Raw genomic sequence first — 27,685 nt, 5'->3', positions numbered from 1 at the left:
CTTGCAATCCTCCTGCCTCCCAAGCTGCTGGGATTACAAGCTTGTGCCACCATGCCCGGTTACTTCTTAGACATCTTAATGATCTCCTCATAATGAACTTATAATCAGAACACAAGAATAATAGCTGGGCACAGTATATCTGAAATCATAGTGATTCAGGAAGCTGAGGCTGGAGGACCACAAGTTCCAGGCAGACTTCAATAACTTAGCCAAGCCCTCAGCAACTTAGTGAGATCCTATTTCTAGATAAAATTTTAAAGGCAGCAGGGGCAGTGGGTGGGTGGGGTGTGGTGGTGTAGATGTACCTCAAAGGTAAAGCAAACCTGAGTTCAATCCTTAGTACTGAAGCCAGAATTAGACAAGCAGTCAGTGTAGATAGGTAAATCAAGTCAGGTTAGATCAAGGAGGCCAGTTTTGAGTGAGTCTGGCAAGTTGGAGACTGTGCCCTGAGGAATCTTATCAAGAATCTGCCCCTGCTCCAACCTGTTGCCAAGGTAAACTGTCCCAGGAATTTCTCCTCCCTACAGGGAGCTATAATGTTGTTACAGTATCCTTGGCTACTGCATCCTGCCCTTTCCCCTTCAGCCCACCTGTTTCCCACCTTTTGGCTGTCCCACTGAGCATTCCTGGGCCTAGTCACGCACACAGGAAGGAGAAAGATAAGGGGGGAAAGGCAGGAGAACAAAGGAAGCCTAGGACATATAAAAGGGCAGAACTCCTCCCCTCTTGGGATACCAGGATACCAGCTATGGCCCTCTCCTCCTTCCCTGGAGAAGTCTACCCCTTTTTAAATAAACCCTGCTTTATATGCTTGCCTGGGCATGCTTCTCCAATGTTCAAACTTCAACATGAGGGGAAGCAGGACTGATGGTATCAGTACCCCCTCTCCAAAAAAAAAAAAAAAGGAAGAAAACAAAAACAAAAGCACAGAGTTAGCATTTGTTTAATTCTCTGGTTTCCAAATAGCCCATAGAAGACAATTCACTTCTGCCAATTCACTATGTGCTCCATAGAAGTCATCAGGATACAAACCATATCTTAATGGCAGAGGCAGAGCACTTGGGACAGGTTTCTGTTCTGGCTCTCCTTTCCCTGAACAGTCCCTTGGTCAGCCCTTTCCATAAAGCCTGCACTGATCGCCTCTAATGATACCCATGTACCTTTAATCTTGAGTCAATCTAAACCTCTTTCTCAGTTCAAATGTGTCTTTTCACATTTCTGCTCCTAGGTTTCTGAGAATTGGTGAAATAACTGACCTGGCTCATAATAATTTCATACAATTTAACTTCATCTTTGTATGAATTTAAAAATCTCATAGTAGATTGTGTAAAATCTATTACACAATCATTTTAAACAGTTTGTTCTGTCTGTTCTGCTTTATTTGGGGCCAAATGCAGTAGAGAGGGGAGATCCTGCGTGTTATGATTTAGATAGGAAGTGTTCCCCCAAAACTCGAGACAACACAAAGAATGTTTAGAGATGAAATGATTGGGTATAGAGCCTTAACTTCATGAGTGCATTAATCCATTGATAAGGATTAACTGGCTGGTAACTGTAGACAGGGAGGGTGTGGCTGGACAAGGTGGGGGGGGCTATCTTTGGGGTTTATATTTTGTCCCCTATAAGCAGAGCTCTCAGTGCTTCCTGATTTCTATGTCCCGAGCTGCCTTCCTCTGCCGTTCCTCTGCCATGATGTTCTGCCTCACCTCAGAACAACAGAGCCCCGGAGCAGTGGAATTAACTGGCCATGGTTTGAACCTCTGAAACCAGGAGCCCAGAGACACTTTTCCTCCATGTTGTTCTTGTCAGGTCTTTTGATCCCAATGACAAAAACATTTACTGAAACACTGGTATTTGAAGTCAGAAAAATCAGAGTTTAAATTATGGTCAGTAGCTGGGTGAGGCTTTTTATTAGGCAGGATCTCTGAATCTCAGTTATACATTTTGTTTTTCAAATTTAAAAAGTAAATATCTTTTAGTTACACACACACACACACACACACACACAAATTCTTGGTCCTGAAGTTTTATTTTTTTCCTTTTTTACCCTTTTTCCTCATAATTTTGTTTTATGGTTTCTAGTTCATGTCTTTGAACAACTCAGAAATTTTATTTTTAAAATCTCCTTTAGATTGCTCAATTTATTTATTTACTTATTGATGCTGGGAACTGAAACCAGGGATTCATACATACAGATTGCTCTATTATTTCTAATTCTTGGAGCACAGGTTCTTCTTTCAATTTTTTGTAACTGCCATTTATGATGGATTTAAAAAAATTATTATTTTTAATTAATGAATTATAATTGTATATATTTATGGGGTACAATGGGATATCTTGCTATTATGTATAAAGTGTGAAGGATTAAAGCAAGCTAATAACATATCTATCATCTCATACATTTTTTGAGCTGAGAATGATGAAAATCTATTCTTAGCAATTTTGAGATACACATTAGTAACTATAGTCACCATGCTATGCAATAAATCTATAAAACTTATTCCTCCTAACTGAAACTTTGTACCCTCTGATCAACGTTTCCCCATTCCCCCTCATCTCTAGATGATGGATTATTCTTCACATGGCTTGTAATTTTTGACTTTAAGCTCCACTTCCGTGAAGTTTGTTTCCTTATTTTTTGGTCCTAGGAATTGAAACCAGGGGTGCTTAACTACTGATCCCCAAACTCAGCCATGCTTTTATTTATTTGTTTTTGAGACTGGGTCTTGCTAAATTTCTTAGGACCTCACTAAGTTTCTGGGACTGACTTTGAACCTGTGATCCTGCTGCCTCAGCCTTCTGAGCTGCTGGGATTACAGGCCTGCACCAACCATGCCTGGCTTCCTATGGGTTTTCTATATGATTTAGGTTGTATGAGTGCCTGAGAACTTTGTTATTAAACAATTGACATCTCTTCTATTCAAGGACAATTAACTATTCAGTAGTTGTCCCTCCTTTCCTCTGCAATACAATTTCTTACTGAATCATTTTCCTGCTATCAATTCCCCTCCCACATTGCAGTTTTGTCTCTTCTCTTCTCAGTTAAATAAACCCTACTTTTCCTACTCTTCTCTTTTGTTATTGTCCATGGGTTTTATTCTTCAAATTTACAAGACAAGAACCCAGAAAAAAGAATGGCTGAAACAAAGAATCCAATTTCATGTCAAAACTCCAGTTTCACAACTTATCCTCCTTACTTTGATGTATTTTTCCCCACAATGCATCATTACCCAAAATGCTTATTATTACTTGTGCATTTATTAATTGTTTAGCTCATTTTACAAAATATAAAGTCCTGTGAGGGCCAGAACTTTGTCTGTCTAGTTTTATACACAGTTGACGAAACAGTGCTGAGCACAGAAGAGGCATCTGATGTTTATTGAATGAGTAAATAAATAAAAGTAGATGATACCTTTTCAGTATTCTTTATGCCTGTTGCCCTATTTAATAAATATCTTTGCCACTTCAATCTGTTCAGAATGAAGGTAAGTTTTAAGCCTCTTCCCAAATTGCTGGTGTATAAATAAATTATTAAATGTCAAGTGTCATATTCATATTAGCAGCAACTGACTGCTAGTATTAGAAGTCTCAGCCTAAGATTCATGGGTTCCAAGAATGGCCTTCAGAGATCTATTAGATCCTTGAATTTGAGAATAAAATGTTAATATGCAGCTTCCTTCCTTCCTTATTTTTTTTTTTTTTGGTACCAGGATTGAATCAGTGGCACTTAATCACTGAGCCACAAATCCAGCCCTTTTTAATATTTTATTTAGAAACAGGGTCTTGCTGAGTTGCTCAGGGATTTGCTAAATTGCTGAAGCTGACCATGAACTCAGGATCCTCCTGCCTCAGCCTCCCAAGCTGCTGGGATTACAGGCATACACCACCAGGCTTGGGAAAAGTCTTAAAGCTTCCATTAGGTTCACAAAAGGGTACATGGTCCATATAAAGCTTTTGAAGTACTGCTAGTGTCTTTGGATACCGATCAGCTAAAACCTACTACTGTTGAAGATAAAACATCATCTTTGCCTCTAAACCATCTTATCTCTTTGCTTACCTAGAAGGAAAGCACCTTGGTGTTGAAGTAACACCCAAGGCTAGTATCCATATAAATGTCCTGTAACTTGTTAGTCATGCTATCCTCAGGAGCTCACAAAGTAGCACTGACATACAAGTCAATATTGGAAAATTCCATTCAGGTTTCTTACATTTGGTCTTGTTTGGCCCCAGGGACCTACGGAGTATGTCAAATACTTTTCTACTGGTCGGTTTTAGAAGTATATGAAGAAATCATGCCAGCTCCCTGGAGACAATATCTTTAATTCCTCTGAACATGGGACAGGCAGAGAACATTTCATTATACTGATGTTTTTGAGTACTCTCCTGTTTGCCATTAGCTCAGATTTCGACATGACACTTCTGTTAATGCAACTTAGTATCACAAGACGATTATTGTGGGCCAGCTAGGGAAGGTCTGGAAATCAGCAAGGCTGGAAACTGGTGAGAAGTCTTAGGGTCACAAATGATGTGGAATCGAGACCAGGTAGTTAGAGGTAGTGAGAATGGAAAGAGGGCAAGGTGTCTGCCCAGACCTGAGGACTTGGCGATTGTTGTCAAGTGGATGAAGGGGAGGGAGGAATCAAGAATGACATTCGTAAATTCGTAAATGCAGTAAAATGAGAAGGGGCGGGTAGAGGAGAAAGAGGAGAGAGACACAAGTGGCAAGGGACCTTGGCACCTCACTTCAGTGCAACACTGAATGAAAAGTGGAAGGAGAGATCCAAGAAACACATAGTTTTTGACAGTTGGAGGAGAAGCAAAACAGATTAGGGCAACTTAAATGCTCCAGGAAGGCCAATTGAGGCAAGAATAGCAGAGAGGAGAGAGAGACACTGGGGTAAAAACCATGAATAATGGCAAATGTCATCTTTGGATGAGAGACTGAGCAAAGGGGTCTGAGCTAGGCAAGAGAATTATCTTTGGAGACTTCGCAGTGTTTGGCCCACTGCCTTGAACAGAGTAGGCGAACGACGTCTGTCTGGAGAACAGTGGAGGAATGCACCAAGCTTAAATGAATGGAGGAAGGAAAGAGTGGCAGAGTAGGCTCTGCAGCGGACTACAGCAGCCTAGATCCTGGGCGGCGGCGCGAGGCCTTGGGGCGTGGCTCACTGGCCGCCAATCGGAGCCTCAACCTCAATTCAGGCTCCGAGGCCCCGCCCCCTAACCCCGCCCCGCCCCACTCCGGCGCCGCGCGTCTCTCTCCGCTGGTGGCGCGCGCAGCTGCTCAGCTCCCGGAAGTGCGCCCGAGTCGGCGCCTCGGGCCGAGGTGAGCTCGTGGGCTGGGCTGGGCTGGCCCGGCTGTTGGTCGCTCCGTGACGGGCCTGGCTTCCCCCCCGTCAGCGAGAGACTCAGGCGGGCCACCCGGAGCGGCGGCGGAGTCAGCGGACGCGCGCGTTTGTGCGCCAGGGAGCGCGCTCGCGGCGAGGGCGGGGGAGGGGCCGCCCGGGCTGTGCTTAGGCTCCGGGTGCGGGGGACACGCCTGCAACCCGACCTGGCTCGGCTCCTGGGGGTGTTGCCGGGTCTGTGCGCCGGGAATGGAAAACGTCCCCGCTGCTTTCCACGGACGACTGAAAAATGAGTCTCAGGAGGAGGGCTACCGACCTGATGTAACCTAGGGTCTTTCTCATCAGGGTGCTATCGGTGGGGGTCAGAGGACTCAGGGTGGAGACCCTTCCACTGGTTAGCACAGTCTAGTCCAGGCACTAAATGCCAGTAGCTGCCCCCATCCATTTATGACAATCCCAAAAGTGCCCCCCCACCCCCAGCCTCCCAAATTAAAAAACGTTGGCAGTGCTCCTCCCCTAATCGCAGGCTTTAGCACTTTCTAGGTTAGAATTTGGTTCACTTGTGAGCCTCCAAGTTTCCAGATCTGTGAACTTTAATAGGTAACCTTGTAGGGTGATTGTGAAGATCAAAAATACCGTGAGCAGAGTTTAATAGAGGATAATAATAGCTGCTCAACAAATGGTTACTTATATGTGTAACCATGTAACTTATAAGAAAGCTTATATATAGGTGCACATTTAAAAATTCTGATTTGTTAAAGTCTTAATAACAAGTATGCATTTGTGGTAGGTAATTTAGGTGTTTTTGGTTGGTTTTTTTTTTTTTTTTTTTTTTGATAACTAATGGGAGCAGATCCTCCGGAAGTCGATGGGCTATAAACTCATAAGCCCTCTATTAAGTGAAATAATTTTGAAACTTAAAAGACATTTTTCTTACTACTATAATAGTGTATATTAATTAACACCAGATGTATAGTTTTCCCCTTAATGGCATTTCTCCTAAATGTTATCTAAATTGCTGTCATAATTCAGGAAACAACTAAATTTGAATAAGTTTACACATCAGTATCTTGCTGTTTGAAATCTTGGCACTTGTTATTTAAAACTCAGAAGCCAAATTCATTTAGATAATGAAGGATTTTTGCACATAAGCATTTTAAATTTTTATTTTATGTAATACATATATTATGCTTTTCCTTTTTTCTTAAAGTGGTGCTGAGGCTTGAACCTAGGGTCTTGAGCGTGCTAGGCAAGTACTGTAGCCCTGAGTATGCTCCTAGTTCCTCATTCATTTTTTTTTTAAAGATATTTCTTTGAATGTAGGTTTCCCTGTAAGAAATACTTCAGCTGCTTTCCACAAAGTTTGAGATACTGTTTTTATTATCATTTATTATGAAAATGTATTTTAATTTTCTTTCCTATATATTTTGACTATGGGTTATTTTAATAATTTCCATAAATTGGGATTTTTCTAAATATTGTTATTCATTTCTAATTTAATTGCACTGTGGCTAGAGAATATGTACTTTAAGTTTCCAGTCTTTTGAAATTTAATTATACATATGATCTGTTTTGATAGTGTTTATTATGCAAAAATCAGTGTATATTCTGCAGTTGTTGGGTCTAGTGTCTTGTAGATGTTAATTAGTTGGCTATAATGTTATTCACATTTTCTATATCTTATTGATTTTTGGTTTTGCATATTTATCAGTTACTGAGGAAGGATATAAAAATCTCCAACTCACACTGAAGATTTGTCCTTTAGAATTGTTACTAGATACATACACATTTAGGGTTATGTGTTTTATGTGATTTGAATTATTTGTTCTAGTGGAATATTACCCCCTGTCCTCTAGAACTGGGGGCTTCATGCATGCTAGGCAGGAACTGTACTGTTAAACTACACCCCCAGCCCTGAAATAGTCTTATTTCTCTTCATATGACATCTACTTGTACTGGTATAGCCACAGTAATTATTTATTTTTCATGAATTATTTTTCGTAAGGAAATGACTCTTTATTTTTCTCTTTGTCTTGGTCACATACTAGCCATATCAACTTTCCTATGTTTGCTCTTTGCATAGACTTTTTCTCATCCTTTTATTTTCAACCTATCCATATTTTTATATTTAAATTGTCTCTTGCAGATGGCATATAATTGGGTCTTGCTTTTTACAGTTAGATAAACTCTGTCCTGTAATTTGAGTGTTTAGTCTGTTTATATTTGCAGTTTTTGATATTGCTTCCCTGCTGCCATGAGTTGAGCATGCCTTTCTGCAGTGATGCTTTACCTCACCTCAAGCTCAAAGTAGTGGAGCCAGTTGACCTTGCACTGAAACCTTTGATACCGTGAGCCCAATAAACCTTTCCTCCTAGTTGTTTGTGTTTGGTATTTGGGGATGAAAAGCTGACTAACACAAGTGTTAAGGGAGTCTTTTCATTCTGGATTGTTGAAAACTCTGGTGTCTCTCATTATCAATTGGCTTCTGTCTTTTGCTTTTAACACTGTCACAACTGCTCCTTGTTAAACCTTGCAGTTTCTTCATACTGATTGCAATCCAACCCTTATCCCAAGAGCTTATGGGGCCATCCTCTTCTTTTTTGATTTTTAAATGATATTCTGATAAGGAAGAATTATTTTTGAAGAATGTTGCTTATTACACCTCAAGAAAAATGCAGCTATTAAAAAAGCTAGAATTGTGTACTGATCTCTGATTCAACCAGAAATCCAGGTGACTTTTGTGTGTGTGTGTGTGTGTTTTGATTATTGCCATTAGTATTATGGAGGACTGATGATTTTTTGCTCCTTCATAACATTTACAGACTGACTACTAATCCATTGTTAAAAACACCTGCATGAAAGTTAACCATAAATATGAAATATGAAGTTACTGATCCTTTTAATATATATATATATATATATATATATATATATATATATAAATAAATATATATATATATACTATGTATATATTTTTTTGTTTTTGTTTTCTACTGGGGATTGAACCCAGGAGTGCTTTGTCACTGAGCTACGTCCCCAAGCCTTTTTTGTTTTTTATTTAGAGACAGGGTCTCACTGTGTTGCTTAGGGCTTCACAAAGTTTCTGAGTCTGGCCTTGAACTTGCAATTCTTCTGCCTCATCCTCCCAAGTTGCTGGCATTACAGGTGTGTGCCACTGGACTCTGCTTAAATATATTAATATTAACCTTGCCCTTACTGCTACTCAGTTGCTATCTTCTGAATTTCTATGTTAGTCATCTCTTCATCACTGTGTCTGAATACCTGAGATAAACAACTTAGATGGAGGAAAGGTTTATTTTGGCTCACAGTTTCAGAGTTTTCAACCTATTGTCACTTAGCCTTGATGCTTTGGCATGTGGTGGCACGGTATATGTATCATAGTGGGAGCATGAAGCAGAGGGTGCCTGTTCATCTGTTATGGAAGCAGCTCATCCTTTCAGCCTATATTCCTAGGGCATGAGTGTCTTTGTCCAGCTTCATTTTATAACCTGCAGATACAGAAATGTTTTGCAGAAGAGCTGTTTACCTGGAAACCAATAGTAAAAATGCTTATGTAGTGCGTTTCCTTCTTTACATGGTCTAGATATTTGATGACCAAGGGAGAACATTATACAGCATCAGGGCAATGCTGGCTCTTTAGATAATGGTATCAAGTTTGCTCTGAGGTTTCAAGTTTGCATCTTTCAAAATAGAATAGTGTATATGTTGAGCCATTTCAAAAGACCCATGATTGACCTTAGGGCTATTCAGGTAGGGCATATGCATTGTTCTTTTTGAAAATGTGTTTTTCTCCTCTGTGTAGCACTCAATATCATCCTCTCTTTAGCATTCCTGAGAGGATTTGGTTCTTCCCAGAGACAATCCCACCTCAGAAACACTTCTCCTAAAAGAACTTGTAAAGCCAGACAATGCCCATTGACCTGGGGCAGGCCCTAGGCCTGCTGCCCTCATTGTCGAGGAGTGAAGACTTTTCATTCTCTGGACCAGATGCTGCCCCTCAAGGGGAGCTCTCCAGCCCTGAGACTGCACGCCAGCTCTTCAGACAGTTTCGTTACCAGGTGCTGTCTGGGCCCCAGGAGACCCTGAGACAACTTCGAAAGCTCTGTTTCCAGTGGCTGCGGCCAGAGGTTCATACCAAGGAGCAGATCCTAGAGATTCTCATGTTGGAGCAGTTTCTGACCATTCTCCCTGGAGAGATCCAGATGTGGGTGCGGAAACAGTGTCCAGGCAGTGGAGAAGAAGCAGTGACCCTTGTGGAGAGCTTAAAAGGAGATCCGCAGAGACTGTGGCAGTGGGTAAGCAGAAGTATTATTATCTGTGAGTGAAGCACAGAGCTTTTCTGGTGCTCATCCTGTATATTGTCTTATTTCTGATACCATTTATGACACCAAATGTGTGGGATTTTCCACACCAAAAACCAATTCTCTGATTCTCTGACACAAACTGAGCATTCAGCATTTCAGTTCAATTCTGACATTATCTGGAGTTAGCACTTATACCACCCATGCAAGGCCCACTCCCACAAGACTGTTCCCCAACTTCAGATGCCAGTTTCAAGTTCTAGGCATGAGCTGTCCTTCTGAAAATCTGGCTATGATTGGGCAGTTCTCACAGTTTCCTCTTCAGATCTGATAATTAGAATGGCATACAGAATTCAGGAAAGCACTGTACTTACTGTTTCCAGTTTACTATAAAGGATACAACTCTCTAGCAGTCAAATGGGAGAGGTACATGGGGTGTTTCCCTTCCCTCCCCTCTCCTGGTGTACTTAATAGTACCTCAGTCAATTCAACAACGTGGAAGCTCCCTGAGCTCCAGCATTAAGAAATTTTTATGAGGGCTGGGCTGTGGCTCAGTGGTAAAATGCTTGCCTAGCATGTGTGTGGCACTGGGTTCGATCCTCAGCATCACATAAAAATAAATAAATAAAACAAAGCTCCATTAACATCTAAAAAAAAATTAAGCAAAAAGAAAAGAAAAAGTTTTTGTGAGGGTCTCACTGTTTCTACACAATTGATTAAATCATTTCCATTGGTGATTGAAGATCTTCAATTTCTTTCCCTTCTCCAGAAGTTAGGATATTGGGGCATTGAAGTTTCAATTCTTTAAACTTCACATGGTTAGTTTCTCTGTCAATCTACCTTCATCCTGAAGCTATCTAGGATTCACTAATAGTTAACTCATTGGCATAACTTCTGGTATGGCTGATAAGGCCATTATGAATAACAAAAGACATTTCTTTTAGGAAGTTACAAGGGTTCTAGGAGCTATATGCCAGGAATCAAGGACAAAGACCATTTTTTTTTTTCCTTTTTTTGGTACTGGTGATCAAACCCAGGGATGCTCTACCAGTGAGCTGCATCCCCAACCCTTTTTTTTTGTTTGTTTGTTTTTATGTTTTAAGACAGGGTCTCACTAATTTGCCCAGCCTGCCTCAGACTTGAACTTGTGATCCTCCTGCCTCAGCCTCCCAATTAGCTGAGATTACAGGTGTGGGCTACTAGACCTGGCCTAATTATGTTTTTTACAACACATCTGCATTTCTTCATACCTCACCTAATTCTGACTCTGTGACTTTCAATGCTTAAGCCATTAGGGATTGAAGATAAAGTCTCCCTTCCCATTCTATGTTTAGAACATTTGAGTTATTAAAAAACACCTGAGTTTTAATTGGTGGAGAATGTCTAGTAGAAACAATATAGTGGCATGTTTTAGAGGTCTCCTAGGCTGATTCAGGCCTTAGCTTTTAGTGTCTCTTCTGATAGTCCATTCATTGTTTCCTGCTAGACTAAAAGTAGAAGCTGGTTTTCTCTTTCTCTACTTATTCCGTATCTTCTAGGAAGACTATCTTCCAGTCTGTTACAGGAGGCTTGCTCCATATGCTTTAGAAATCCTAACTCTGCATCCTTTAGTAATTAGTGTTGTCTGTTCTCTAGATAAGCATTCAAGTTCTAGGACAGGAAATCTTATCAGAGAAGAAGGAATCCTCCATATGCCAAGTGGGTGAAGTGGAGCCCCAGCTTGAAGTGGCACCTCCAGAGTTGGGACTTCAGAGTACATCCACAGGACCTCGGGAGCTGCTCAGTCACATGGTGAAAGAGGAATCTGAAGTGGAACCAGAATTAGGTGAGGAGCAGTTATCCATGGCGGTGTGTGGTGCTGTCTTGGAGAAATTTAGGGATTGTGGTCAGTAGGCCTAGTGTTAGTTGAAATGATACGGTGTCCCTGAAAGTTTGGAAAAGGTAGATTTACATGTACCAGTTTGACTTGGACATTCAATTTTGTATTTTAAACCACTTTGTGTTGAGGCCAGACCATTTGGATTTTGGTTCTCAGGACAGAGAGTGGAAGAAAGAAAGAAAACTGGAAGTTTGGTGGGGGAATTTGTTAGAAGGTAAACTCAAATCCTGAAATTCGAATGGCAGAATGGATTGTTCTAATTTGTGGGGATTATTTTCTGTACTCTCTGGGGAGTGGTTAAGGAAAACATCTAGATTCTGAAAACTTCCTTTTCTCACTGCAGCTCTGGCTGCTTCCCAGCTTCCTGCCCAACCTGAGGAAAGGCTCATTAGAGACCAGGACTTTGGAGCTGCACTTCTCCCTGCTGTCCCCCAGGTGAGCTGGGTCCCTGCTCTCTTCCCTGGAACCAGGCTTCAAGGGTTTGTCATTGGGCAGGAGGATTGCCAGGGGTACAGTTACTGAAGGGGAGTAAACAGGAAGACCTGGTTGGGTAACAGTTATAGTAAATATAGAATGAACTCTGTGTTTTTACTTAAGACAGAATGTTTCCTAATTGTCATCTGGAGTAAAGGAATATGGCAAATCCTGTCTCTACCCAAGTATGGTCATCTCTTTATTACTTTTAGGTTATGTTAAGACTGTCTTGGTTGGGTGTGGTGGCACATGCCTATAATCCTGGCTATTCAGAACCTGAGTTAGAAGAATTGAGAATGGGTAACATAGGACAAAACAAAAACAAAACAGAAAAGAAAAGAAAAATCTATTTCCTAGTATAGTTTTCATGGGAGTCATTTTAATTTGAATGGTTATTTCTAATGTACAACAGGTGACTCGCTGACTTTATGTAAAAATAAAATAAGCAAACTGACTACACATATCTAAAATGTACAATTTGGAAAGTTTTGACATCATATTTGGTCCTAATACCATGACCACAATCAGTATAGTAAATATACACACCACACTCTAAAGTTTCCTCTCTCCTATCCCTTTTTGCCTTCCCACATCATCCCGAGATAACTAAGGATCTACTTTCTGTTACCGCACATTAGTTTGTGCTTTCTCAGATTTTATATACAATGGAATCATGCCAATAAGTCTTATTTTTATTTTCGTTGTTCTACATATAGTATATGTTTTTTGTTTACCTTAATATATTCTCACTTTAAAAAAAATCTTTATTTTATTTGTTTATTTTTATGTGGTGCTAAGGATTGAACCCAGTGCCTCACATGTGCAAGGCAAGCACTCTACCTCTGAGCTACAGCCCCAGCTCTCACTGGTTTTATTTAATTTTAATTTTAACTTTATTTATGTTTTTTTGTGCTGAGGATTGAATGTAGGATTTTGTGCTTGTGAAGCTTCATTCCCAGCCTGGATAGTGGATATTTTTGTATTTCCATAAGTGTTCTTGAGCTTCGCTCTGGGATGCAGTAAATTGGTTGGACAAAATTTGTTATACAGTGGTTTCCTCTGATTTGGAGGAGATGTGTTTCAGTACCTCTAGTGGATTCCTGGAACCATATATAATTTTTTTTTCATATCCTTAACATGCCTATGATTAACTTACAAATCAGGAAAGATTAGAGGTTAATAACTAATAATAAATTAGAACAATTATAACAATATATTATAATAAAATATATCTGGATGTGGTCTCTCAGATATCTTATTGTTTTGTTCTTAACCCTTGTGGTGTGATGTGAGATGACACAAGACCTGTGTGATGAGATAAAATGAGGTGAATGACTACATATTTACTGCTCACTTTGGCCATAACTTGTGCAACCTCAGCATATGAGTTTTAAAAATTATCATGTTGAAAACTTTCGTATTTTTCACTTAAAGGAAGCACTTTATGACTTCTCTTTGACATATCCACTACTCTTATATTTTGGGCCTTTATTATGTAAAATAAGGGTCATTGAAAACAAGCACTGGGATACCATAACAGTGGATCTGATAACCAACATGGTTACTAAATGACTTTAACAGGTGGGTAGTGTGTACAATGTGGATATGCTAGACAAAGGGATGATTCTTGTTCTGTGAGAGTTTTTATCTTGCTACTTAGAATGATGTGCAATTTAAACTTACGAATTGTTTATTTCTGAAATTTTCCATTTAATATTTTCAGACCACAGTTGACTATGAGTAATAAACCATGGAAAGTGAAACTTGGATTAACGGAGATTACTAGTTTTTGTTTTTGCCATAGTAGGGATTGAACCAGGAGTGGTCTACCACTGAGCTACACCCCAGCCCTGTTAAATTTTATTTTAAGATAGGGTCTTGCTAAGTTGCTGAGGCCTGCCTTGAACTTGCAATCCTCCTGACTCAGCCTTCCTAAGTTGCTAGGATGACAGATGTGCATCACCATGTCTGGCTAAGTGGGATTACTTTATAGAAAAGCCTTTAATATAGGGTTAATTTTACCCCCTCCTGTGGCAGTAGCCTTCTGAGTATTCTGCCTACTACCTCTTACTCTACTGGGTTTTCCACTCTAGCTGGTAGAAGTAGCTGTGTGAGTTTGAATGTTCCCTCTGATTCTTTCGTGTGATCCTTTTCTCCGACTTGAGGAGGACCCCTCTGTAGATCTCTCAACCTCTCTTTGTATAGCTTCTTCGTCTCTGATCTTCAGCCCTGCTAACTCTAACCACAGTGGCCTCTTCAGACTCTGAGCTCCTTCTGCTTAATTCTGGGGGCCTCCTGACTCCACTTGGGTTCCTCCTTTCTGTGCTGCTGCCTGGGTTCTCCAGGAATTATGTTTGGACAACTATAGGACCATTTGTTTGCTTGCTTTCAGGGACCTCTTTTCTGCTTAATGTGCAACATCTGGAAGCCATCACTTCATATATTTTGTCTCCCTTTTTAGTTGTTCAATGCAGAAAGAGAACCTAGTTCCTGATACTCTATTCTGGGTTTAAAACAAAGTCTCTGGGACAGGTGTAATTGTTTATTTTTATGTGGTGCTGATTATGTTAATTACTAACTTTGAAAAGTTGTATTTGATTTAAAAAATTCTTCAGGAATCAATACATCTCAATTGAAATATTGTTTAAAATTTTGAAAGTTATCTTCTTGGGACTTGTTTTGGGAAGTACTTCAGAGTAAAGGCAAAAATAGAGAAGGCTATAAATAATAGGTGGTCCTTGATGCCATATCTAGACCAGGGTCTGAGTTTCAGCTTTCTGGGTTGAGAGACTTAGAAAGTAGAATACCAGTGTTGCAGTTTATCTTTGGCAGGAGAGGAATATGCCTTTTTTAGTGGCAGGAGAGGAATATGCCTTTTTTAGTGAATCAGGGTTCCAGAAACCAAGTCAAGATGTTAAGCAGGAGGTTACTTGGTGAAAAAGATTTGGGATGCTGGACATATACTTCAGTGCTAGAGCACATGAGAACAAAGGTTTAATCTCTAGCTGAATGAATGAATGAATGAATGGATGAATGAATGAGGTATTCTGTGAAATATTTCAATCAGGCATAGAGGATTATTGCCTCTTACATACAGTATCCCTATGACAGTCATATATAACTTATTAATATGTTTTAACTAGTGGAGTACACGGACATTAGCCATTTCCTGTTCTGGAGAACTTTAAAAGATCAGAATACTTGGCAGCACCAATCCATTATTGACAATTACATATACATATACATGTTTCTACCTGGAGCTAGTAACTGATTATGAATCACTCAAACAAACATCATCCCCACCCAATCCCAACATCCCTCCCCCAAACTAAAAACAATTATCTGCCTCAGGAAAAACCTTGATATTTAATGAATTCATTGGAAGTTTGAAGGAAATTTTAAATATAAATAATTACTTCTGATCTAATGCATGCATTAGGAGCTTTGTGAATAATACTAGAATAAAGAAGTGGGGTCACTATCACTACACAGTAGTACTTTATCATCAGAAACCATGACTAAGTTGGACCCTCATCTAGACTGGAGGGATGGATGCATTTACCTCCCAGATATTTTTTTCAAACATGTAGGATAGGAGCACTCCTTGTGAAGTCAGGTGTCATAATGTCTTATCAATCCACAAGATGGTGCTATTTCCACACAAAAACAGAGCTGTTTGGAAGTTGGACTTTTTTTCTTCTCTCTAAATATGAGAAAAGAGCAAGATGGCTAGTATTTGCATTCTGTGTCTTAAGTGGGGGCTTCATTCATACTCTTGAGCATCTTGGCAGCTCCTTTGAGTAAGTGTGTCACTTTAAGCTGGAGGTACACTGTTCAGAGACTCCTGAAAGTAACTTTTCTGGCTTTTGAATAAACTGATGAACCCTTGTGGGCTTTGAGGCTAATATCCTTTTTTGTCTTGTACTGATGATTCTTCTTGTCCCCATGGAATAGGCCCAAACCATAACACTATCTTCTTTGATGCCTAGGTCAGATTTGGTTCAGGACTGAGAATGCCATTCCTGAGGGATATATGTATTATATGTGATAGGAAGATGACTTCATCATTCCTCTCCTCATTTATGCCTCTGGCTTATTACAACATATTGCCTGGCTATAAACTTAAGGGTCCCTGAAAATAAACAGAATCCCTTCCTTAGTTTTCCTGCAAAGCCTGGGGATGAGTCCGGGAGACTTCAGAGAATGGTAATAATATATCATCTACTGAGGACTTGGTCTGAGAGCTTTATTTTAGCCTGACAATGTATGTTGAGTGCCTACTGTGTCACAGGCAGTGGAGAGTAGGACCAAGTCCTTTTCTTGAGCAAACTGGCCATCCAGTCAGACATTACTGAGCTTGGTGGCTGTGTCCTTTTCTTTACTAACACTGAAGTGAGGATCCATGTGTTCTGACCATGAAGACTAAGGACTCCTGTTTTCAGCAAGATTTGCTCAGGCTGGTTATCTTCAGGAGGTTATTAAAATAGCCTTATTTATAGAGCATTAACAAAATAAACTGCCAGCCGCTCATACTTTTTTTTTTTTTTTTTAAACTGGTATGGGGGATTGAACCCAGAGGAACTTTACTACTGAACTATATATCCTCAATCCTTTTTACTTTTTAGTTTGAGACAGGGTCTTGTTGAGGCTGATCTTGAACTTATCATCCTCCTGCCTCAGCCTCTCCAGTCACTGGGATAATAGGCATGCACCAGTATCCCTGGCTTAGTGCAGACTTTTAAACATTTTAAATTGAAATTCATATTAAAAATGTGGTTCTAGGGCTGGGGTTGTGTCTCAGTGATAGAATGCTTGTCTAACATGTATGAAGCACTGGATTTGATTCTAAGCACCACATATAAATAAAATAAAGGTCCATTGACAATTAAAAAATATTTAAAAGTGTGGTTCTAGTTATAGTTCTAGTTTCCTGCCTTTTTCCACACTAAAAGATTCAGATTTTCCTTTATAAAATTATTTTGGCTGAGCATCTTCTAATTCAAGACTTTTTGGTGTCTCCTTTCTCCTTGAGTCATTTCCACCTGTTTTAGTCAGCTATTTCACTGCTGTGACTAAAAGACCTGACCAGCACAATTATAGAGGAAGAAGAGTTTATTTGAGGGCTCACAGTTACAGAGGTCTTAGTCCATAGAAGGCCAGATCCCTTTTTCGGAGTTTGAGGTGAGGCAGAACATTATGGTGGAGAGCGGCCGGGGCCCAGAGCGTGACTCGCCCGCTTTGCACTGCCTCTTCCACCTCTGTGTCTCGCTGCCGTCGCTGTGCAGCCATGTCCAAGGAGAAGCCCAAGGAGGGTGTGAAGGCGGAGAATGACCATATCAACCTGAAGGTGGTGGGGCAGGATGGCTCAGTGGTGCAGTTCAAGATCAAGAGGCACACCCCATTGAGCAAGCTGATGAAGGCCTACTGCGAGAGGCAGGGCTTGTCAATGAGACAGATTAGATTCAGGTTTGATGGGCAACCAATTAATGAAACAGACACTCCAGCCCAGCTGGAGATGGAGGTTGAGGACACCATTGACGTATTCCAGCAGCAGACCGGAGGCAAGGCCTCCAGAGGGACCACTCCACACCCTGCCATCGTCCTTGCATTTGTTATTGAATGGTGAGCGACCACGCTGATCACAGAGGAGTCCGAGAAAGACAAGAACACTCACCAAAACGATCCTCGAAGCACTTCAAGTGCAGCTCAAAACTCTGCAGGGATGAGTCTACAGCTTGCATTGGGCCAATCACATTGTTCTCTTTGTGAAATGAGTTTTAAAGTTTTGGGTTTGCTTTTGTTCTTGGTTTTGTTCATTGCCCCTCTCAAAACATGTTTTCCTTCAAACCTGTGGCCAAATGTTGGCTTTCAGTCTGTGGCCAGGCTCTCACCCCTCGAGTAGTGGTTACTGCTGGAGCTACTTGTCCAAATCACGTGAAGAGCTCATGTTCACACTGTGCATCTGAGGGAGAGTGTTGGGGGTGGAATTCCACCAGGCGCATTATTAAAATTCTAAAAGCTGAAAATGACAGACTTTATCAAGCATATGGTATAGTTGAAGGCAAAATACTGGAATACTTCTTCAAAGGTAAAAAACAAAATAAGTCCTTCAGTAATAAGGCCCAAGTGCTTTCTGCTCCTGAGTGTGTCCCCTCTGGGTCTGAGGCCCAGGATGACACCTCTGCACTCAGTGCCTGGGTGTGGTTATGTGGGCAATGATTGGCACAACCAAAACCAGCTTTTATCTTTTCAAAACTAGGAAATAATTACCATATTTCTCATTTGTTAATTGTATCATGGCCTCAGATTTACTTCTAACAGATAGTTATGGTCTTTATATAAAGTAAAATGAAATATCACTGAATTTGCAATTATGTTATAAAGAGCTGCTTCAAAGTGTGCTTGCAAAAGAAACCCACAGAAAGGTGACTTTAGTGTTCTTATGGATTTTTACTTTGCCATTGTTCAAATAAGTATCGAAATTATGCATTAGAATAGTTACTCCAGTTCTGTGAGATACTTGGGAATCTATACCAATTAAAATGTTCATAGTTCTGCCTATCGTCGTGTAAGGATCCATTGCTGCTTGATGGTCATTCTCTGCCTTTTATAGTCACCTGACAGTGACCCATCACCTCGCTTGCTTGAGATCTTGCAGAAATGTCCTAATTTCCTGTTTTGCTGTATGGGTTCTGGTGGGATGTTGTTGGCTCTGTTGTTTGTTCACCAATTTGTACATTATGTTACCCTTTACTACTATAAACAGTAAAGATAGTTTGGTTAAAAAAAAAAAAGAAGAAGAACACTATGGTGGAAGAGTGTGGCAGAGGGAAGCAGCTCATAGGTGTGAGCGGGGAGCAGAGAAAGAAGCTCCACTAGCCAGATACAATTATGTACCTCAAGTCCACACCCCAATTTCCACCTCCTCTAGCCACACCCTACCACTTCAGTACACTCAGTTAATCCTTATTAGGAGATTAATTCACTGATTGGGATAAGACTCTTACAACACAATCATTTCTCCTCTGAACCTTCTTGCATTGTCTCATATGTGAGCTTTTGGGGAACACCTCACATCCAAACCATAAGACTACCTTCTTTGATGACTAGGACAGATTTGCTTCAGGATGAGAATGCCATTCCTGAGGGATATATATATTTATTGTATGTGATAGGAGGATGACTTCATCATTCCTCTCCTCATTTATGCCTCTGACTTATTACAACATAAAGACTGGCTATAAACTTAAGGCTCCCTGAAAATAAACAGAATCCCTTCCTTAGTTTTCCTGCAAAGCCTGGAGGATGAGTCCGGGAGACTTCAGAGAATGGTAATAATAAATCATCTACTGAAGACTTGGTCAAGAGCTTTATTTTAGCCTGACAATATATGGAGAGTAGGACCAAGTCCTTTTCTTGAGTTTAGTGCTAGTAGAGGTGATGATTAATCAAATACGTGTGTGTGTGTGTGTGTGTGTGTGTGTGTGTGTGTGTGTTTTATACATATATATACGTACACATATAAGTATTTAATAAACTGATGATTGCTATAAATGAAATGTATGATGTGCTTTGAAAACAGTAGACACTGTCTTGTTTCTTCCAAACCTCCCTACAAGTTTTTGAGTTCAGTACTGTCATTAGGTGAGGACCAGAACTCTAAAAGGTTAAGTAACTTGCTCGAAGTTATACAACTAGAAATTAGCAAGGCTGGGACTTGAAGCCCCATATATTCTATTCCAAAGGATGGTTGCTAATCATTCCAAGTTTCCAATGGTCTACTTCATAGTGGGGAGATTGAAATTAGAATTTATAAAAGTAAATCCTAGCTGGGTGGCATTCCCAATTTTGTTTCTAGTCTGGTTCCATGGGAAAAGATACCTGCTTTGTGGATAATAGAGGGGTAGCTTGCTCCAGAAAACATCAGTTTTCCCCTGACTAGGAATAAAACTAATTTGATGTTAGGCTGTGCATACAGAACTGTTGAGAAATTCCAGGGGTGAATGGCTGCAACATCTGTCTTTTGAATCTACCAATTTTTGTTTCAGAGTAAGGCTTACAAAACAGTTGGTTTCACTATTGACTCTTCTCACATTTTCGCTGATTTTTACTTGCTTTCCCAACAAGTTCCTTTTAAATTTCTTTGTTTTCCTTCTTGAATTTTCATTAAATAATGAATATATCAGGTTCTATTGCCAAACTCATATTATAAGCACTTGAAAGAGTTAAAAAAAGGAACAGTATAGAAAAGGCTTCTCCTGTATGTTTTCCACTCTTAAATACCTGCAGTCTCCCACAAAACCAGAACTTAAGCCCTAAGTGTTTTCTAACCAAAACAAAAAATACTGATGTGAAGTATTGTCATTTTCCCCTTTCCCTGTTTGTTTCTTGACCCATTCTCCCTTATGTTCTTAGATCTGCTGATGAGTAGGATCCTACAGCATATTCCATTCTTGTCAGCTTTCCTATAGGAAAGAAATGTAGGTTTAAACACCTTCATTGGAGTGACAGCATTGTATTTTTTCCAGGAGCACTGGAGACACCTGGATTCCAGTCAAAAGGAGCAATACTGGGATCTCATGCTGGAGACCTATGGGAAAATGGTCTCAGGAGGTGAGGGCATGGGTCAGCTTTAACAAAAGGAGATGGAAAGAATGGAAAACTGTTAGGCATTTTCTTTGCACTCAAAGATATCTGCTCAAATTTAAGTTCTGTGGGTAAAGGAAGTCATTTAGAGACACAGTTAGGAACTGGAGCGAGTTGCAGAGTTATAGTCAGAATTTCCTTGTATTAAAAGTGTTCTGTATTCCAGAACATTTTTGAGAGTTATGTACAGTAACATCTTTAATTTATGAAGTGGGTATTTCTCTTTAAAAATGATGGAAGTGAGTGCCAGCTCAGCACTTGCTCATTGTTACAGAGCTCTTAAGTGCCAAATTAAGATGGGATTAATTGTGATTGGCTCAGAATCCAGGCTCTTTCCTACTAAATCACACTGCCTCAGAATAACCACTGGTGAAATCTCTATCACGATCCTTTCACCAGCCTGACAGTGGTCTGCTAGTTACCTGTCCAGATTCTTGTTTTTGTGGCCTTTACATATGTCCTGGTCTAATAGTGAAAACTGGTGTCTTAACCTTTTCCATGCACTATTCTCAGGTAAGCTTCCCTAAGTGCTCTTGGAGCCTTCACATTTCCCTTCATGCTGGGGTGTTCCTTTGAGAAACAGCTTGAGCTCCCAGACATCCCCATTCATGAAGGCCCACATGCTTATCTTTCTGTCACAGGCATTTCCAACACTAAACCTGACCTGACTAATTCAACAGTGTATGGGGAAGAGCTTACAGGGCTGCAGCTTCAGAAGATCCCACGACTCACTTGTGTAGGTGAGTGATTTATCATTGCTCTGGAGCTCTTTCTTATTTCCTGTTTTAAATTGAAGGTGGAAGAGGATGTATTAGGACTTTAGTTTCTATTCCATTGATTAGACCTAGCCTGATTGGGCCAGTCTGGTTTGAATCCAAAGTTAAGTGTCCTTTTCTCTGGCTATAGGGCTGTTAATTCATATATTTAATCATGAAAGGAAGATCACACACACATTGGATTTGCTGTCATCAATCTTGTCTCTTGTAATAGCTTTGTTTCTCAGAGTTAAGAGTTACACATTGAGGACCTGTATGTAGAGATATAGCAAGAACTCCATAAAAAAAGATTTTATAATAACCATTATTGTCAATCCTAGCAAGAAGGTTCAAAGTAACTAGAATTTTCTCATTCTGGTTATAGTGAATAGTAACCACCTACCCTCAGCAAAATAAAATAAACAAACAGAGAAACATGTTTTTTTAATTTCTTCATACCTAACAGTCATTAAATAATTCATATTAGTCATGTATTTTAAGACTGGGGAAGAAGAAATTTGAATGTATTCTGTTGTAAAATGGCAGTTACCCTTTGCTTTCTATACTTTTTCTAAAACATGGCAATTGTGCAAAACTTAGTTATCCAACCAGTACATACACTCCCATCCCTGTTCACACACTTTTACATATGTAATAAATCCCAGAACCCTAGAAGAAGAAAAGGAAAGGATGGGAGAAGCAGTTCTTGGCCACAGTAGTCTAATTAACTATTTTTCTTTGCTAAAGCATCAACTAAGACCTAAGATTTTCTTTTTCTTTCTTTCTTTCTTTTTTTTTTTTTTTTTTTTTAATTTGGGGGATCTAACCCAGGTCTTTGCACATGCTAGGCATGTACTATACATGTACCTTTGCTCTACACCAACCATAATTTTACTTCTAAGCTGTTCTTTAATGGTAAGACTGGAAATAAAAAGATGCTTGGGAAAAATAATGAGTTTAGTTTTTATTTATGTCTCTTTTAGTCAGCTTTTTTGCTGCTGTGACCAAAAGACCTGAGTAGCACAATTAGAGGAGGAAAAAGTTTATTTGGGGGCTCACAGTTTCAGAGGTCTCAGTCCATAGACTGCTGGCTCCATTCCTGGGGGCTCAAGATGAAGTTGAACATCATGGTGGAAGAATGTGGTGGAGAGAAACAGCTCAAGACATCACACCAAGAAGCAGAGAAAGAGAGAGCGCTCTGCTCATCAAGTACAAAATATATAGCCCAAAGGTACACCGCAGCCTACCAGGCTACAGTTATCACTCAGTTAATCCTTGTTAGAGAATTAATTCATGGATTGTATTAAAGCTCTCATAACCCAATCATTTTCTCTCTAAACATTCTTGCATTGTCTCACACATGAGCTATGGGGGACACCTCATATCCAAACCATAATGTATTATACCAAAATAAGTTGGAAATATAGTTTTAAAAGATATAATATGAAAGTAAAGTAAGAAGAAAAAAATGAGTGAATATTTTTATTGTGACTGGATAGGAAAATTTTTTATAAGTATAAAAGTGATGAAAAAATTATTTAGGAAAAGATTGATTGGCTTGAGAATCTTTAAAAAGTAAAATCCCCCACAACTTCTATACATAAAAATAACCCCAAATGGAATCAGGGTAACTATGCTGAAGAAAAACATTTTTCAGAAACATGACAGATAAATGATATTCTATGTTATTTTTCTTAATATAGAAAAAGTTAAAGCAGGTTAATAAGAAAAATAACTTCATAGTGAGAAATGGACAGCGGTTTGGGATATTAAAAAATAGCTCATAAATATGAAAAATATATATCCTTTCATAACTAAGAATTTAAAATTTAAAACAATGAAAATGCATTTTTCACTGATGGCATATATTTATTTTTTCATATTTTATAGGTACATTATAATTATACAAAATAGAGGGATTCATTGTTACATATTTGTGTACACACAAAATATAACAATATAATTTGCCAACATCATTCCCCAGTATTTCCCTTTCCCTTTCCTTCTCCCTCTTCTTGGCCCCTTTCCTCTATATATGGCATATATTTTAAAAGCATTGAATATTTGAGTCTTTATTCAGCTCCCCCTCTGCCCTGTTTCACATACTAGAATATGGCAGAGTTGTTCAGGAAATCAGGTTGCCAGTAGGTGTCAAGAGCTTTAATATTCATGCCCATTGACACAGTAATTCCACTTTGAAGAATTCCTTTAAAGTGTTAAGCAGAATTGTGGGCAAAAACTTATGAAGAAAAGTGATTATCACAGCATATTTATAGTAGCAAAGACATAATAAACAACATAGATTTCCACAGTAAGAGGATTCTTAAATACTTCATGTGTTTATTATGACACCTTCCTAATGGGCCATTACTCAGTTCTTTAAGATGCTATTTATAAAAACTTCTTAAAAGAAAAGTGACAGTACCTTTGCCATTTGAGTGGAACATGTTCTAAAGCTTTGAGGATAAACAAGTTCAGTCCTAGTTCTGTAGCAGAAGCCTAAATCTCTGGCAGATAATTGGAAAGACATGAATCCATGAAAGAGAAAGTTAAACAGCCTCTTTAGATCTAAGGGATAATTCATAAAAGTTGAAAAAATCCTACAGCCAAAATAAAAATCTTTATCATATGCATCTGTAAGCAGTAAATAATTGAAAACCTACATTATGAGAAAATAAATATAACTGCTTATGTGAGTTCATAAGGCATAGATAACTGGGTACAGTGGCCCACATTTATAGTCCCAGCTACTTGAGAGGCTGAGGAAGGAGAATCACTGAGTTTGAGGCTAGCCTGAGTTGAGTGAGAACTCATCTCTAAAATAAAGCACATGTAAATTCTGGATTCAAGCAAAGACTGAAGAATTTACTTTTACACTCAAGTCCTGTTGCATTGCACCCATAGGAAAGTAACATCTTAATGAATTTCATGAATTTTTGAATTACTTGCAAATGGGGGAATCCATGTTAAATTGACCAGTGCTACTCTTTACAATTTAAATGCTACATAACCAGATATAGAACTATATATACAATTTAATATCATCTGTATCTGAAATAGCAGTTACAGTAGATTAAATAAATAGTCTGGGAGGAAGCATATGTTCACTTCTATCTGGTTAATACAATTGAGGTTGATTTGGTTTTCCTGTATGTACTTTTTTCTCCTTCCAAATTCTTTTTAGTGATCATATTTATCTTTTATATGTAATCAGATTAAAAAAAGATCATTTTAAAAAGTACTTCTGGTGCATAGTATACTTTTCCTGGCCCTTAAGAAATGCTTGCTGCTGATTTGTGGCGGGGGCGGGGGCGGGGGGGGGGGATCAGAAAAGCCTGCTGTGAGCCCTCATTTGCTATTCAGAAGTTCTTAGCTCTAGAGCTGAAACACATAGTCCTGAATCCAGTGCAGTTGAAGCAAGTGTGGAGCATCAGGCTGCGTGACAGTTTTCTTTTTGTCTCACTAATGCTATCTTGGTAAGAAGAATATTTTCTGGTGACCCCATCTTTGAGAGATGAGTTAGAAAACAGGGCATAACATTGAACCATTTCAAATTTTCTTTCAGGAGATAGACAAGAGAACGACAAAGAGAACTTGAACTTGGAAAATCACAGGGACCAGGAACCGCTGGTTGCTTCATGTCACACCTTGGGTGAGGCACTTCCTCAGCCTGCCTTGAAGGATTTCTTCAGTGAAGATGAATCTGGACACTTTGGAGAAGGAGAAAATCTTCCTGAGGCACCAGAAAACCTTCAGGGTGAGGGGACAGGGGAACAACTCTCTCCTCATGGGAGAAGTTCTGAGAAGCAAGTAGGTCAGAATATGCCAAATCCTCCTCCAGCAGAACTGTCTGCTTTGTGGTTGGAGGAGAAAAGAGAGGCCAGTCAGAAGGGGCAGCCTCGAGCCCCCATGGCCCAGAAACTCCCCACCTGCAGGGAGTGTGGGAAAACCTTTTATAGGAATTCACAGTTGGTTTTTCACCAAAGAACTCATACCGGAGAGACATACTTTCAGTGCCCCATCTGCAAAAAAGCCTTTCTGCGGAGCTCAGACTTTGTGAAACATCAGAGAACGCACACAGGAGAGAAGCCCTGTAAATGTGATTACTGTGGGAAAGGCTTTAGTGACTTCTCAGGATTGCGCCACCACGAGAAAATCCACACAGGAGAGAAACCCTATAAATGTCCCATCTGTGAGAAAAGCTTTATTCAGAGGTCGAACTTTAATAGACATCAGAGGGTTCACACAGGAGAGAAACCTTATAAATGTTCCCACTGTGGCAAAAGTTTCAGCTGGAGCTCAAGCCTTGACAAACATCAGAGATCCCACTTAGGAAAGAAGCCTTTTCAGTAGCCATGCTCGCTCAGACCCCGTGTGTCCCCAGCTCTATTTTAAAAATGCTCAGCCCCACCTGGAGGAACAGCATTCCTAAGAGGATATCTTATTCTCTTTTCATGGATTGGAGGGAGAGAACCTGGACATGATTTTGGATTAGAAGGTGTATCAACCTCTGGATCTGATTTTACAGTGGCTTAAATTCTTGCTTCTTTATCAGGAGAAAGAATAGTTTTTTTGTTTCAGGCCATCTCTTCTTTTGGACCCGATGCAAAGTTTCACTTAGAGGTTAGTTTTAGAAGTGCTCCCTGGAGATTAACCAAGTGGCTGCAATCACTGCTTGTGGGAAGAACCTCAAATCAGCCCTTGAGGATTGGGGTTCTAGAGCAGGTATCCTGATGCAGAAGGGGAGGCATAGAGGGCCAGTGAGCTCACATGGGTAAAAAAGTTAACTTCCAGTGTCTTTGGTTTGAAATAAACTTGGGTGAGTCACTCCCTAATGTATCTGTGTCTGAAGTGTTCATTGACTGTAACCCAAAACATATTTTTTGGTGTTTTTTTGTACAGGGAGTTAAACCCTGGGGTGTTTAACCACTGAGCCATAACCCTTGCCCTTTTTAATTTGCTTTTTTTTTTTTTTTTTTGAGATGGGTCTTACTAAGTTACCTTGTTACCTTGCTAAATTGCTGAAGCTGGCTTTGAACTTGGGATCTTCCTGCCTCAGCCTTTCGAGCTGCTGGGATTATAGGTGTGGACTACCATGTCCTATCCTCCAAACATATTTTTCCATTGAAGAATGTAAGTGGGAGTTGATCTTCAGGACCAGCCCATATAAACCTACAAGTTTGTAATGTTTCAGCACACCAATAGGAAAGTGCTCCACTATAGTTCAGGCCATGAGTGCAGGACCAGTGCTGGGCACAACTTTTTCTCAGCTATATCTGTCTTTGGTATGCCTTTTTTGAATCTCCCTGCCACTCGATCATGTGCCTCAAACTTCCTCTTTTTCTCCCAGCATGCTACTTGGTTTGTCTTATTTGCTACTGTGCTCTATGCTTTAAAATGATCTTTATTATCTTATTTTGCCAGTAGGTGTTAGGAAGAAATCGATAGTATTGATCTAGTTTTTAATACTGTCTGGAGGTTTATTAACATATCTATCTAACCCATCCACTGTCCTTGTCTTCGAAAACTGCCTGCCTCAAAGTGTCCTGCTTTCATTACAGTGAGATGTCTCTCCTCAACCACCTTAGTGTTCTCAAGGGGCCCTCTTGCCCTGTTTTGGTGAGGGTCAGGAGCAATGATGCTAATGAGAAGGGCAGAGCGGTTTCTCTGAAGACAGGTTAACCAATACGAAGGAAACTAGAGGATGTTGGTAAATAATGGGAAGTACTAGTTGTTGGGGAGGAGGGACACAATTTCAGTTAGAGTTCCTGGAGTCCAAGAGCAATTTGTTAACTCCGTTATAGCATGAAGATGAGGAGTAAAACTCCACTTAAGGGGAGGCAGATCTGTAGGGAAGAAAGCAGGAAAATCATGGAAAAATTTGGCACTAGATTCTATATGTTGCATAACAGTGATTTATAGAATTATGGGACTTGGGTTATGTGTGTGTGTGTTGTGTTTTGCTAGAAATTGAACCCAGGGCCTGTTTGTGCCAGGCAAACACTACCACTGAGCCACATCCTCAGCCCAATTTGGTGTTTTAAATCCAGTTCTCAAAGTATGGCCTCCAGACCAGCAGCAGTGTCATTTTGTTAAGGCTATGAAATCAGAAATTCTCAGTTCCCTGGAGGACTTGTTAATACCTGCTCTAGTTTAAGAACCACTGTATTAAGTAGCAGTTAATAATAATAATAAAGTCTGCAAGAATATGAAGCAATAATGATCCCAGAGGAAAGCCTCCCAGACTTTTCTTAACCAAATAGC

At 39.8% G+C, this 27,685-nt stretch overlaps 1 protein-coding gene and 1 pseudogene across 2 annotated transcripts; both read left to right on the top strand.

Moving 5' to 3' along the window:
* The first annotated feature begins 5,289 nt into the window (after positions 1 to 5,289).
* Znf18 (zinc finger protein 18) lies at positions 5,290 to 26,256 on the top strand. 2 transcript variants are annotated; one of them, XM_076870352.1, is made up of 7 exons: positions 5,290 to 5,326; positions 9,193 to 9,661; positions 11,303 to 11,492; positions 11,890 to 11,981; positions 20,549 to 20,633; positions 21,308 to 21,406; positions 24,987 to 26,256. In XM_076870352.1, the coding sequence occupies exons 2-7, from the start codon at positions 9,275 to 9,277 to the stop codon at positions 25,772 to 25,774; spliced, it is 1,641 nt and encodes a 546-aa protein (XP_076726467.1). In that variant the 5' UTR covers positions 5,290 to 5,326; positions 9,193 to 9,274; the 3' UTR covers positions 25,775 to 26,256. The 2 variants fall into 2 exon arrangements, with proteins under 2 accessions (XP_076726467.1, XP_076726468.1); XM_076870353.1 differs by having other exon boundaries at positions 5,303 to 5,326; positions 9,169 to 9,661.
* Positions 17,308 to 17,661, top strand: LOC143410381 (small ubiquitin-related modifier 3 pseudogene; annotated as a pseudogene).
* Positions 26,257 to 27,685: the final 1,429 nt, after the last annotated feature.

Source organism: Callospermophilus lateralis, chromosome 11 (assembly GCF_048772815.1).
Source record: "Callospermophilus lateralis isolate mCalLat2 chromosome 11, mCalLat2.hap1, whole genome shotgun sequence".
NCBI classification, from domain to species: domain Eukaryota; kingdom Metazoa; phylum Chordata; class Mammalia; order Rodentia; family Sciuridae; genus Callospermophilus; species Callospermophilus lateralis.
Note: the sequence above shows the minus strand (reverse complement) of the source record. Positions and strands in the feature narration are given on the sequence as shown.